The sequence below is a fragment of the Rhodamnia argentea genome, chromosome 7, assembly GCF_020921035.1.
Source record: "Rhodamnia argentea isolate NSW1041297 chromosome 7, ASM2092103v1, whole genome shotgun sequence".
In the NCBI taxonomy this organism is placed as follows: Eukaryota; Viridiplantae; Streptophyta; class Magnoliopsida; order Myrtales; family Myrtaceae; genus Rhodamnia; species Rhodamnia argentea.
The window spans coordinates 18,815,916-18,830,137 of record NC_063156.1 but is presented as its reverse complement, the minus strand read 5'-3'; the positions used below and the strand labels follow the sequence as shown (position 1 = coordinate 18,830,137).

Sequence of the window (14,222 nt, the reverse complement as noted above, 5' to 3'; positions counted from 1 at the left end):
AAGAGCTCGCCTTATTTTTCCAAGTAAATAAAGGAAAAATTATTAAGGACCCAAGTATATTGGTGTTAAGTCTTGGGATTTACTATGATCTTCGAGAAATCGATTTCCTTTATCACATATATTCCTCGAAACTAATTTTTAGGGATATCTAGTAATCCTAAAACTTTTCACAAAGCTGCAATTGAGTCATAAAAAAAGTTCTACCGAGCCTTAAAATTTATCAAATTTGTACAATCGAATTCTTCCGTTAACTCCGTCCAATTTAATTATTCGAATATTCTGACATAACTTTTCTTATTATTTTCTCTCGCATACGTGATTAAAATGACATCGTTTTGGTCAAAATCTATTTTTAATATAATTTTAATTTGAATTACTATTAAAAATAAGCAAAAACAATATATAAAAAAGAATCTCGGAGCGAAGGCTGCAGAACCGGAGGCGAGGACCCTCGCCGCCACCGCCCCACCATCGCCCGAAAGGGCTGGCGATGGTGGGGAAGTGGTCGGCAGGGTCGCGGATTCTCGTCCGAATTCAGGTCGGAGCTGTGAGTTGTGGCCGTAGTGGTCGTGGTGGGTTGCCAAGGTTCCGTCCCTACATCCACCCCCAATCACTCTCAGCTCGCTAGCTCAGGGAAATGCAAAATCGGAGGTGCGTCCTCTTATCCTATGATTGTCGATCGCCGTTTCTGTGCCAATCAAGATGCGATTGGGAGCGCATTGCGTTGAGTCATGATCGCTGGTGGATGAAGATTGGCCCGTCGAGTCGAGTGAAGCAACGCACCCGAAGGTCCTGAGCATGGGCTTCGACAAGCAATCCCTCGGGCTGCTGGACACGCTGAAAATGGAGCGCCGGCCCTTTCCGACTATGGTGGGGCCATGGTAGCTGGGGAAACCGTCGTTGGTTCTGCAGCTTCTGCTCCCGAGGTTCTTCTTCTTCTTTTTATAATTATTTTATTATAAATTTTGCTTTTTTTTAAATTAATTTAAACCTAAATTATATTTAAAAAATATTTTGACTAAAACGATATCATTTTAGTCAAGTAAGAGAGGAAAAATATTTTTAAAAAATCCACGTCAACATTTTTCCAACTAAAGTGGACTGAGTTAACGGAAGAACTCGATTGGATCAATTTGATAAGTTTTAGAACTTGATTGTACTCTTTGCGAATTTTAGAACTCAATTGCACTAGTGTGACAAGTTTTAGAACTTTTCATAAGCATATCTCTAATTTTTATGCGAATTGTCGTCTCACACGAGTAAATAAATTTTTTGTCTTTCCTTGGGATTATTTTGATTATATGAGTGCTACGAAAATTTATGAAAAATCATGACTTCATATGACGCGTTATGAGATTGAGAGGAATCCGCTTTTCTACGGTTCATGAAATTCCCTATAGAGGCTCCAAGTTATTTAACTTGGAATTTAATGATAAGAATACTTTTTTTTTTAGGCATGTTATTCTTGAAGCTTACTTTTGATTTCTTTTATATTTAATTGGACGCATTTGCAGCTAATGACTTTGAAATCATTTTGAAGTTCAATTTTGTAAAATAATTTGCCTATTCAGATTTCGAGTACGGACGCCAAAGGGTTCAGATCTGGTTCCGTCTCAAATTTTGTGTTTCGGATTTGTTAATCGTTTATGTGCAGCATGGGCTATAGTTGATCTAAGTTGGGTCAATACACGGCCAAGTCCAAGGTCTGACTCGATTTCTCGATGGAACAACCTTTTTTTTTCTCAACATGGACCATGCTAGACGGCCGAGATACCCGAGTTCAATTTAATTTGTCTTGAATATAATTAATTTATAAACGGGGTCGAACTCGAGTTCAATAAGCTTGAATATTATATATAAGAATTTTGCGTCAACTATTACCACCATTAAAGAAGCTCGAAAGTATGACCCAGGAAAAAAGAAAAGCTCAAAAGGCCTGTCTGCAAGTTGAGCCGAGTACCAACAAGATCAAACTCGACTCGTAAATGCCCTTGGGTAACTTAAGGTTAAGCACGGTAATTGCTTAAGTCGATCTCGCGTAACCCTCAAGTCTAGCATAAGCGACTCACGGTAGGTTAAGAATAGTTTAATTCGGTTTCACCACCATGTGCTGTCATAGATGCGGATGTATCCAACCAACGAGTCTCTACTTTATCCGTAATATTTCATATTTGCATTTCATGATTTCGTTCAACATAAGCACCTTCTTCTTCTTCTTTTGATAATTTCGCCTTTTCCGACAATGACTATACTTGGAGGGAGGCCCTCACTTAAGTCCGAGAAACGCGTTGGGAGAGTTTCGAACCCCTGATCGTGGCTTACGCCGGCGCCAAAGAGTTTGATTCTCACCAAACACGCCATGCCCGTAGTGGGTAGTACCTTCTTCTTTGTTATCTTCTTTAATGGTTCTTCAATCAAAAGTCCTATTTTGCCTATTCTCTTCTCGATAAAGAGATTTTCCGTGTCAAAACTCCCAGGATCGGTCATGAAGGCGCATTTTCTTTTGATCCGAGCTTCGTTTTTGGTTACTAGGCTTGAAGGACGAGGTCAATCAAGTAGGGGTGTCAATAGTGCGGTTCGATTCGGTTTTCTAAAAAATCGAACCGAACTAAATCACTAGAGAATATACTTAAACCGAACCAAAACACATTCCGAACCAAACTAAACCGAACTTAATTTTTCAATTCGGTTCGGTTTGGTTCGGTTCGGCCTTCGGTTTTCGGTAAATCAGTGCAGCTCAAAAGTATCCCAAGCGGAAACCAGCCCCCACCTCGGACGGTTGTATCCCAAGCCGCCCCCTTCTCTTCACTCTCTTCTCTAGTTTCCCTCTCCCCCACCCGAAACCCACCTTCTTCTTCTTCACAAAACCCCTAATTCTCAACAAATCGTAATAATCAATTTGGTCCATCTTCTTCTTCTTCTTCTTCTTCTTCTTTTTCACAAAATCCCTAATTCTCAACTGTTCGTAATCATCAATTTCGTCCATTGAGACAGAGTATCAAGAAAGTTCCTCTCGAAGCAAAAAAGCTTCCCTCAAGACAATCGCAGACGAGCACGACGAACCAACGTCGAGCCACGAAAGAAAACAAGAACCTCCGGAACCACGAATCGGCTCTTGTGGACGGGACGATCGAGAGGCTCGAAAGCGAGGCTCCAGCAAGAGGGCAAAGCATGAGTGGCGTTTGGTGGTAGACACAAGGCCCCTTTCTTTCTCTCTTCTACGCCCTTCAACCGGCCAACGCCGAACGGTAAGAAGCCAATGAGGAGAGAGAGAGGATCGAGAAAGTGCCTCTCGAAGCAAAAAAGCTTCAAAGTGAGATGTGATGGAGATGACGAAACCTAGAACACACCCGGCAAGCCGAAAGAGCAAAAGCGAGGAAGGTGATTAATGTCGCGCTCTGACTTCATATTTTAAATGGTTCGGTTCGCTTAATCGAACCGAATCCAAAAAAAACTGAACCAAGAAAAAAATTGCAGTTCTTTATACTATCTGGAGTGAAAATTGAACCGAACTAAAAATATAAGAAATTTTAGTTCGGTTCGATTCGGGCCATTTTTAGGTTCGCTTTTTGGTTCAGTTTTGCCACCCCTACAATCAAGTACCGCTTCTTTCTTCTCGAAGTTTTTCCAACGGACCAAAATAAAATTTCCTCGTGACTGAGGTAAAATATTGAAAAGGACATTTAGTGGGTGCACTTTCGTGTGTTCTCTAAAGTTCACGAGCCGACAATTTCGGCGTCCAAACTCCAATCGATGAGCAAATAATTAAGTAATATTTTGAATTTTCTACGAAATAACGAGATTGATGGTCCTGTACTCTTATTTAAAATTTGAAACTGTCTCGGTCTGTTCATTTAATTTGAAAAATATTTTTGCTGACATGAGAAAAAAAAATGATTTGATACGATTTAAGATTTAATTGGCACAATTAAAAAGTTTAAGACTCAATTGACACAATTAAAAGATTTAAGACTCAATTGGCACAAATACAATATATGACTTTTTTGGTATTTTTTCTGTCATGGTAATAGGCTGGTTAACTTCAAAATTTCATGTTTCGGATGGACTAAATAGAAATAATCCATGATCTTATGGCAAGGGTAAAATCCTTACAGTAAGGTCCAAAGGTTTTTACTTATAGAAAAGATGGTATTGGCAATATGCATTTTAATATTTGTTCTAGGCTCGCACAATTTTCATACTTTGAAGTTTGAACGGTTATTACACCTCCTAATTTATTGACTTGGTGAAATAATCTCCAAAAAAAACTAATTAATCAAAATCACAAATCTAAAGGTGAAAATCCATGTTATCGAAATACAAAAGCTGCATATTCCCACGAAGATACAGTATTATCCGTATTAATTGAAAAGAAATTGTTGTCTGACGTCGATTTTTATGCACATTTCATTTCCTCTCTTTTACTTAGTATTGTACTCAGCTGATTTTCATAATAGGATATTTATAATGAGTTTAATCCTTATAAGTAATCTTTGTTAATTGACATATCTTAAGCATAAATTATTACCGTAAAGAGTTTATAATCTTAACCAAAGAATCTCCCTAAGAAAGACATGAACTTGAAAAGATGTATATTAGATGGAGTTTAGCTATTAAACTTTACACAGACATTGTAAATAAATGGACTTTATCAAAATTCTTTCGAATTAGAATCCCGACAAATAAATTTATTGAAATACTCGAATCTCAAATGATTCTCGTGAATAAACAACCAACATATAAGGCTGTGTATGGTAACGTTTCTGTTCCTGGGAATATATTTGGAACATAAATATTCTTTTGTGTTTCTGTTCCTGGTTACGATTTTCGAGAATAAAAACGCGTTTGGCAAGTACAAAAAAAAAAATACTTTTTCCACCAAAAGGAAGGATTTGCAATTGGCGGCCAACGACGGCAAGCGGTGAGCGGCGAAGGCCAGCAGAAGCAGGCGACGACGGCCGCTTCAACTCCTCGCCGACGATGGTGGGCGGTGGTAGCTTGCACAAGCTCGCCCTCGAGTTGTTTCTAAAAAATGTTCCAAAACCCATAAATAAGTTTTTTTTTTCTCATTTTTGTCCCAAAAGTAATTTTGCTTCTGAAAAGTGTTTTCGAAACATTTTTGGAACAATATTTTACCATACATGTTTCTGGAGTGCTACCATACATACCCTAAAAGTTTTTTACTTGAATAAGAACAGAAACAACAGTATTATTAGGTAGAATAATTTTTTGTACATATCTAAATTTTTAGGGTGCGTGGAAAATTATTTGGAGAGAAGCTTTTATAAAGTTTTGGAATAAAAAAAAAAGGTCTACCTTCGTGTTCCTTGTTTAAAAAAAAAAAAAAATTGGGAGGAAACTGAGCTGACTGCAATTCTATCCCCTCTCTCTTTCTCACAGAGACAGAGAGAACCAAGAATGCCTGCGAAGCCATGCTCACTCCTCATCGTCCAACCACGCTTCAATTGCTACTTCAAACCATACTTCCCCATCAATTTCTCATCTTTCCGCCATTTCTCTCCTCGCCCTACTCTCAATGCCTCCCTCTTCTCCGCCAACCCTAGACCCCATTCTTCTCTCCCCTCCACCGGGTCGTCCCAGATAGACCCCGGCAGCAGCCGCGGTGGCAGAACCGGTGCCCTGACTCCTCCGCCGTTCGCCGACGAAGTTCAGAAGATCGATGCCAATCCTCCGAAAGGTACCAGGGACTTCCCTCCTGAGGACATGCGCCTCCGAAGCTGGCTCTTCCACAACTTCAGAGAGGTTAGCGTTCTAATCTTCCTCTGAGCATAATCGACAGACTGTGTCAATGTCTGTTTTTTTTATGCTGTCGAGGTTTATTAGGTTTCGCGGCTGTTTGGGTTCGAGGAGGTCGACTTTCCGGTGCTGGAGTCGGAAGCGTTATTCATCAGAAAAGCTGGGGAGGAGATAAGGGACCAAGTTAGTATTTTTGTTGTTGCTTTGATGAAATGTTCTGTGCTTGATCGAATTTATCCCCCCTGCAAGAAAAATATATAATGTTTTCGTTAATACTCTGTGTTTGGATTGAAAGTGGACTACCCTTCTTATAGTTTCTGTTTTTCCTACTGATTCAGCTTCATATTTAAACTATGGCTCTTTGAAAATGAAGAATCGTGTCTAATGCAGCTATACTGTTTTGAGGATCGAGGGAATCGCCGTGTCGCCTTGAGGCCCGAGCTCACCCCTTCTCTTGCGAGGCTGGTGATACAGAAAGGGTACTTCATGATTTAAAGAGAAATATTTTATGTATTCTTGATCTTATTCAGACCAGTGCACGGACCTCTGTCATTGCTCATTTATTCTAGTTATGATTTTTGTATCCAGGTACAGATGCCAGAATTTGATCTCCATGTTTTTCTCTGTCCAGAAAATCTGCACCTCTTCCGCTAAAATGGTTTGCCATAGGGCAGTGTTGGCGATATGAGAGAATGACTAGGGGTCGCCGTCGTGAGCATTATCAATGGAATATGGACATCATCGGAGTACCTGAGGTTACAGTAAGTCCTGCTAACCTCTGTATCAACTTGACCATCTACCTTACTGTTCTGGACATGGTTGGTAAAATTGCAAGCAATAGTAAAATCTCTTATCCAGATCATGGTATCGCTGAAGATCATGTGAAATAGTAAAAGTTGGTTTTCAAAGCAAATGCAAGAATAACTACTAAAAGGAAGACAAACCCACAATAGTGAGGCGAAAGAAAGCCTGTCCAAACTTAGACAACAATATGGCTCTTTCCATAACCTAGTTATTTATCTAGACCACACCAAATTAGAACAGAGGATTTCATTCAATGTTTGTTGTGTAGGATGAGGAAGGTGATCCATGTCTACCACATGCTTCAAAAGATATAGAGTTGGATAGCGTTGATTGGTGATATTGGTATTAATCTTTTTACGGTTATAATTTTGGCAATGATTTTGGAGAAGAACTGTAGCTTACTTGTACAGTGATAGGCTGTTGGTTTAGGCTTTGTTCTTTTCATGGAAAATTTGAGGTTGGAAGATACTTTCTAGACAAGTTGTTTTCAAGAAAATTGAACTTGTGTTTGGATGTACTGTTAAACATGATGTGAATAATTTTCCAGCACTTACTAATGGGAAGCCCATACACAATCTTTTTACAAAGGGGGGAAGTCTAGGCTCCGTGGAGCTCAGCCTGAGCTCCATAGCTTCTGCACCTGCAACCATCAGCCACCAAAACTAGGACCACAACTTGGTCTGTGTGTCTAGAACCTTGGTCTACAGGAGGGGAACCCAGGTGAGAGCTCCCTGTAGCTGGGTTTGGACTCCCACTATCAAGGTTCTGGCAAGAGAGCTGGGCCTAGGCTTTGGGTTCTAGGTGGGCTTTGAGGATTTTGGTTCGACTTGAGGACTTGGATCTCAAAAGACCAGAACTCAGAATTGAGATCCAAGTCCAGACAGCCGAGAACGTAGATGATGTCAGTAGAGGCCAAAGTGAATGTGGTGAACGATCTCCTCCTTTTAGAAGAATAAATCAGTTTTCAGAATTTAATTGTGAACTTTGTTGACATGAGAACATTTTGTATGCACTTATTTTCCTTAGTGATGCCAAACAACAGAAGGAAGAATGTCTTCCAACGGCTCTTTTCTGTAGATGAAATGGACCTTTTGTTTTGCTATATACTCCTTTTGCTCTAACTTCATATAATCTCTTGCTTTTTCTCTATTTTTACTTTCTATATGAAGTCCAAATAGTGATTAGGGAAACATAAATCTAATTATGTATATTCTCCAATGCTAGATGACGAGTTCAAATTTGCTTACGGTAGTAGTGTGTGCATCTCACTTTGGTAAATGGGTTTAGGGTCTCTACGACCTCAAAGGGACTATGATGTTGAGAATCGCCTGCATCATATCAAAGGTTGTGAGTGGCGACCTCTCCGCAGTTTTAAATTTGAAAATTGAATAGTGGATGTGGGAATGTCGTGGGAACATGCAGGAGTAGCCACTTTGGTCGCCCTTCCCCCCGTCCTTTTAGTTTAGCACAAAAAAAGAAAATTTGGGGTTTGAAGTCTCTTCAACAATTCAACTGTTAATTTGCTTCTTGAGAAGGGAAACTTTGGTCCCAAGTAGTGATTTCATTCCATAATAATAACTAAGAACCTCCTCATGGCTTCGCTTCTTTTCCTATCATCTTCCTCGCCCCCACTAGAAGAATATCCCAAGATATATGTAACACAGAAGACTCAAAGCCTCCCATAATGATATTCAATATAAGGAACAGCATAGAAAGAAAGAAATGAGGGGGTAAACATTCCCTTGGCTCTAATGAAAGAAACTGTCTTCCCCCGTTGTCTGTGACAGACAACTTTCTTCTTTTTCTTCTCTTTGTTTCTTGTAGATTGATTAGTGATTGTTCTAATAAAATCACCATTATCTACTTTATTTCAATACGTTGGATGCAGTTGTATCTCAATTAACTTTTCTTGAAACTTTTCCTTATGATCTTTGTTCACTAGGCTGAAGCAGAACTTATATCTTCAACTATCTCCTTCTTTAAGCGAATTGGAGTTACTGCATCTGACGTTGGATTTAAGGTCTCCAGTCGAAAGGTATGCATATTTGTTTTATCCATAAAGACTCTTTGAGCTTACCTTGATGCACTTGTTCTGGCATGGTTTAATTTTTCTCGGTTCTTAGTTTATCTGGGTCAACCAATTGCAAGACTGTTTCTTAATTTTAAGTGCATTAGACTTCTACTTTTCCTTCAAACATGGTTGTAGAACTTTACCTCAGAGGGTTATTTGAAGCGTGGAAATTCTAGGAGAAGTGATGAATCCCTGAAGTGGATAGGTAGATCCCATTGTGAAAGACCTTTTACTAGATAATTCATGTGTAGAGCCAAAGAATGTGATTTGTACAAATTGCTAAAAGCATTGATTAAATGGAGTAAGGGGCTTCGGTGCATAGAGAGGACCTCATCCTTTAAGATGTAACCATGGACACAATGGAACCCACACTAGATTCAGTACGTTGCTATTCATTTGACTCTGATAGTGCTGCCCTCTTCAGTAATCTGAAATATGACTTCATAATCAGTTGATGGAATATGGTCAGTTTTGATTTTGTTAGATTTAGATGTTGGGATCATATTCCTATCTGGTTGACTTTGGTCATTGTTCTCGTGGTTATCACCATCGCCGTTTTGGTGGAGCTTTGTGCTATTGTGATTGGTTGTTGAGGCCACACTTCTGTATTTCTACTTTTGTATGACCCTATAATACGAGGTTCTCTGTGGAAGCTTATTTCAGCCATTGCATGGTCAATTTGTTGCATGCCCATGATTCGAGGAATTGTGAATGGGTCTTAATACTTCCATAATTTTCGGTGGTTTGATCAGGTTCTACAAGAAGTTTTGATGTCCTATTCTGTTCCAGAAGATTCATTTGGAAGGGTTTGTGTAATCATAGACAAGGTTAGTCCTATTTACTCCTTGTGTTAGAACTTGATATGCTAACAAGTTTCTTCTGGTTCCTTTACTTTTACGTGCTTCAATGTGGTAGTCTTCATTCTGTCCTCATGTATAGAGAATGAATCTGGATACCAGATATAGAAGCAACAGGATCATGGATGGAAAAATGGAAAAGAGTTCATACTACATTGTCTGGTGTGATTTATGATTTTGCATTATATGATAGGAAAAGCAAAGATCACTGGCGAACATTAGATGCATTATTCTTTAATACATTATAAAATTTGACTGAACAATTTATTTCATTATCTTCCTCTTGGGCATTATTGCCATGGAAGCAGATTGGTAAAATTCCAGTAGAGGAGATCAAGAAAGATTTGAAGCACGCTGGGATGTCTGAGGTAGCAGTTGAGGACCTTCTCCAGGTGCTCTCCATAAAGTCACTGGAAAAGTTGGAAGGTCAGTTTCCCCTGGGAAGTTTTTAGATGTTCACATAGCTATAACCAAATAACTAGCATTTGCAAAATAATTCCTGTAATAGTTTGTGATGAGGTTAAGTTTTCATACATGAGGGCATGTTTTCTTAGAACCTGTCCTTTTGAAGCTTTTCCTACCCATTTTCTATCATTTATCTAGTAGGACAGCCTCATTGAAGATCTTAACAATTTAAGAATTCTACATGCTACTCAAATCTCTTTGCGCAAGGTTTGTGAGATCCATATGCCTTGTTTCCAAGGAAACTCGATGACGATATCATTAATCATCATTGAAGCATTGTCTAAATCGGATTCGGAACACTATGTTTCTCTGGATGTAGAGATTCTCGGAGATTCAGGGGAAGCAATTTCCGATCTGAGACAATTATTCTCCCTTGCTGAAAAGTTTGGTTATTCAGAGTGGATTCAGTTTGATGCATCTGTTGTTCGAGGGCTTGCCTACTACACTGGCATCGTATTTGAGGTGAGGACTATTCGTGATACCTTTTAACATGACATGAAAAGGAGAATTTGGGGACAATTGTAGTTTCACATACCTGTTCCATTTGTGGTCTATGTTTTTCCCCTCATGATGTTTTAAAGGTCATGCTGTACTTGCCTTGTGGGATTTGTGCATGAGTGTCCTATCGTCACCATATCCATGATAGGAAATGCACTGTTCTAAGGTTAGCTATATGAATTCATTAGTGCTGCTATTGCAAATGCTGCTCATTTAGTGCATATATGGTTAGATCATGTGAAACTTACCTGGGAAAAACAAGGCAAATATGCAGTTGGTGTGCAGATAATTTATGTACCTGGGGTTAATACCCATGTAAAGCATGCTTGTAGAATACTTCATTCCTTGCCAAATCAATGATAAGTTTGATGTTAATAATCAGGCGTCTCTTTCATTTTTTTAACGGACAATCTTTCCCAGGGTTTCGATCGAGAAGGAAAGTTGCGAGCCATATGCGGCGGCGGGCGATATGACAAATTACTCTCTACTTTTGGTGGTGATGATCTTCCAGCTTGTGGCTTTGGATTTGGTGATGCTGTCATAGTGGAAGTATGTTCCTGGATACTTTGAAACTTCCATCGATAATGGTTTATTTACGTGCAAGTTCTTATATGCATGGAAGCATAATCTACGTTACATGGACACGCAAATTTAAAAAAATTTGCCGTGTCGGACACGGACACGTGTCCGACACAGCGGGACACCGCCAGACACGCGAGGGGTAAAGGGGTAAAGCGGTAAAGTCAGACGAAGACTTTCATTTTTGACCTAATTTCTTTCCTACTTCTGAGTGTCGCTTTCTCTCCTCTCCCTTGCATTCTCATTTCTCGGTTCTGTAGACTGTATTGCGACTCGCCTCCTCCCGCGACTCGCCTCCCGCCCCCCACCTCAGCTCGCGACTCGCCTCTTGCCACCCCACCTCAGCTCGCGACTCGCCTCTCGTGGCCCTCGCGACTCGCCTCTCGACGCCTCACCTCAACTCCCCCTCCTCTCGCCAGCCTTAGCTCGCCTTTTAGTTCTCGCTCACCTCAAGCCCTCAGGTCGCCGCTTCGTCTCGCCTCGGCTCGCATCCCATCCTCGTCTAGGTATCACCGATGCTGTCTCTGTTGCTCTGTACACGAAGAAGAAAGGCCGATGCCTCTGAACTTGCTGTGTTTCCTTTATTGTTGTGATTCTTGTTGCGATTCTGCTGATTTGTTGACATTTCGTCAAGCTTATGCTGATTTGGTGATCTCGATTCTGCTGATTTTGTCAAGCTTATGCTGTTCGTTAACGGTTTCTATGATTTGCTGTTCTGTTTGTTATTGAAACAAGCTTATGTAATTGAATTAATTTCCATAGTTCATGGAAAGTTTGTCTAATGATTGAAGCTACCATATCCCTCCCCTTCTTCCGTTTCCACTTACTGCTTCTTAGTAGTGACCAGAGGCATGTAAAGTGCAAAATACATTTTTTTTCTTACTTTGAAATAGTTTGTGGCGTGGATGCATTTACTCTAAATGCTCGTCCTATTGATGACACTTTTTGTCTCTTTCAGTCCCTTTGCTTATATAGAGATTGATCAGTTTCATTCATGTCCTTGGAATACATTCCAAGGACATGAATGAACACTATAATCAGTTTTTTGACCGGTACGCTTATTCAACATTGATGGCCGTGTATTATTGGAATGAAATGTAGTTGAATTTTTCACATGCATTTCTAGGAAGGAGATTAATAACAGTTTCGGCATCATGATATTATTATTATTGAAATCATAAAAATAATAATTTATTGTGTATATATATATAAATATACATATAATATACAACGTGTCCCAGCGTGTCGGAATTCTCTAGTTTTTGAGAATTCACGTGTCGGCGTGTCGTGTCGTGTCGCGTGTCGTGTCCCATGTCGGTGTAACATAGAGCATAATCGATTGATCATCAAAGAAGTTTATTTTCTTAGTGCATTTTCCTGTCGATAACAAGGCTTCGTAACTGGTGGTTCTGTTTTTAGCTTTGCGCAGCTAGTAATCCGTTTGCTTACCATCTTCCAGCTTTGTGCGGCGTATATTCTAGTTGTAGGTATTCGTTTATCTGTGCCGTTACTTATATGGACTTTCAGCTTTCTCCCTGTCAAGTATAAGCTAATTACATCAGTCAAGCTGTTTGAGCTTCATGTGGTGAGTCTCATGACTGGGTTAATCGGGTACGCACGTGCATAAAAATTTATGTGGTTTGCTGATATATACATATGGACATGATTTTATGTGCTTTGCTGGTGTCTACATGCTTAAATGTCCCATGAAAGGAAAGAAAAAGGTGCTAGAGTAGTCCGCCTAGGTAATCTTTGAAATGTTATTCTCCAATTTTGCATGATTCATGAAGAGCTTCCCCATCTTTGGCAGTTGTTAAAGGAGAAAGGACTCCTGCCGAAGCTAGACCATCAAGTAGAGAACATAGTATGTGCCCTGGACAGTGATCTTCAAGGAGCTGCTGCTGCTGTTGCCACCAAACTCAGGGAGAAAGGTCAAAGTGTTGACTTGGTTTTGGAGGGCAAACCCCTTAAATGGTATGTAATTTCCAGTTTTCTAACAAATGTACAGGTTATTGTTTGTTGCTTCTGATCATTCCTTGTGTCGGTGAAGGGTGTTCAAGCGGGCAGCTCGAATAAATGCGCAGCGGTTGATATTGGTGGGGCTCGACGAGTGGCAAAAGGGTATGGTTAGTGTGAAAATCCTCTCGTCCGGTGAGCAATATGAAGTCAAGTTGGTTGAGCTGGAGTAAACATTAATCTGATTTCCTATTCAGGGTTTTTTGTAGCCAGTCAGTTGTAGGTTTCAACCTTTGTCCATTTATTTATCTCCCTGAAATTTTTGTTCTTTGTAAACTTAAGATGGTTTAGAACAGAGACGGCCAGTCAATTTTGCAGTGTATTATTTTGTATTTCAATACCCATTTTGAGGCACATACAAATCATAAATTCTCTGTCGGTTGCTTTCAGCCAGATAAATCAGAACCTATTCTTGCTGGGATTAGGTTCGAGGGCTGTCCACAATTCTTTTAAGTCCGAAAATTTTTTAACTCTCTGAGCCTTCTTGATTCTATCAGTGTCGATCTTAATCATTTATTGGGCTTGCCGGGGAGAGATAGGAAGTGCTGATTTAACAGAAAGTTCTGATTCGATATTTTTATGTGGTGGTATTGATATTCGATTTCTATTCTGCTTTACATCCTTTTGTGATCAGCTAGAACATCTCTAAATTAATATAGCGGCTCCTCTAATTTTTAACGCAGTGAGATCGCTCGATTCGATCTTTGCTCTTCTATTCGAATTTCTCATCCTTTCGTGTTTTGCAGTACATAAGCCACCTCCTCTTTTATATTTGTCACAATCGGCATCTTATTTGGTCCTTATTAAAAGAATTTGATGATGCAAATGACTAGTAGAGGTAGAATGAAAGCACCATTAGGATATCTTAGTGCTCCCGCTAGCTAGTCAGGAAACGTATACAATCTGAATTGGAATGATCTCTTTGTAATCTTTAGTATCCGTCACTTCCAAAATTTTCTAATAATTAGGTCGTATTACGCCCGTCATTTAGTCAGAAATCTTTATTTTCTAGTACCACAAGAACTCCAAAAGATATGTACTAAATCCTAATTTCTTTCTCCCCCTCCCTCGGTCTTCTTCGTTGCATCGAAGTCAATGCCGCCGAACACTGCGACCTCCTCCACTCCATTGCTACGGGCAAGTCATTTCCACTCGGATCCATATCCTCTCCCGCC

The 14,222-nt window shown here is 39.8% G+C and overlaps 1 protein-coding gene across 1 annotated transcript; it reads left to right on the top strand.

Moving 5' to 3' along the window:
- The first annotated feature begins 5,363 nt into the window (after positions 1–5,363).
- On the top strand, positions 5,364–13,436 carry LOC115745862 (histidine--tRNA ligase, chloroplastic/mitochondrial). The gene is made up of 11 exons (XM_030681476.2): positions 5,364–5,763; positions 5,845–5,940; positions 6,148–6,236; positions 6,389–6,518; positions 8,504–8,596; positions 9,385–9,459; positions 9,798–9,915; positions 10,274–10,416; positions 10,873–11,001; positions 12,842–13,005; positions 13,082–13,436. Exons 1-11 carry the CDS (start codon positions 5,419–5,421, stop codon positions 13,218–13,220), a joined length of 1,521 nt encoding a protein of 506 aa, XP_030537336.1. The 5' UTR covers positions 5,364–5,418; the 3' UTR covers positions 13,221–13,436.
- Positions 13,437–14,222: the final 786 nt, after the last annotated feature.

Excerpts from the sequence above, each read along its gene's own strand:
- LOC115745862 (XM_030681476.2), top strand. The coding sequence starts at position 5,419 with ATGCCTGCGAAGCCATGCTCACTCCTCATCGTCCAACCACGCTTCAAT. Across the intron at positions 6,519-8,503 it reads TCGGAGTACCTGAGGTTACA|GCTGAAGCAGAACTTATATC; the intron begins GTAAGTCCTGCT and ends TTTGTTCACTAG. Across the intron at positions 9,460-9,797 it reads TTTGTGTAATCATAGACAAG|ATTGGTAAAATTCCAGTAGA; the intron begins GTTAGTCCTATT and ends CCATGGAAGCAG.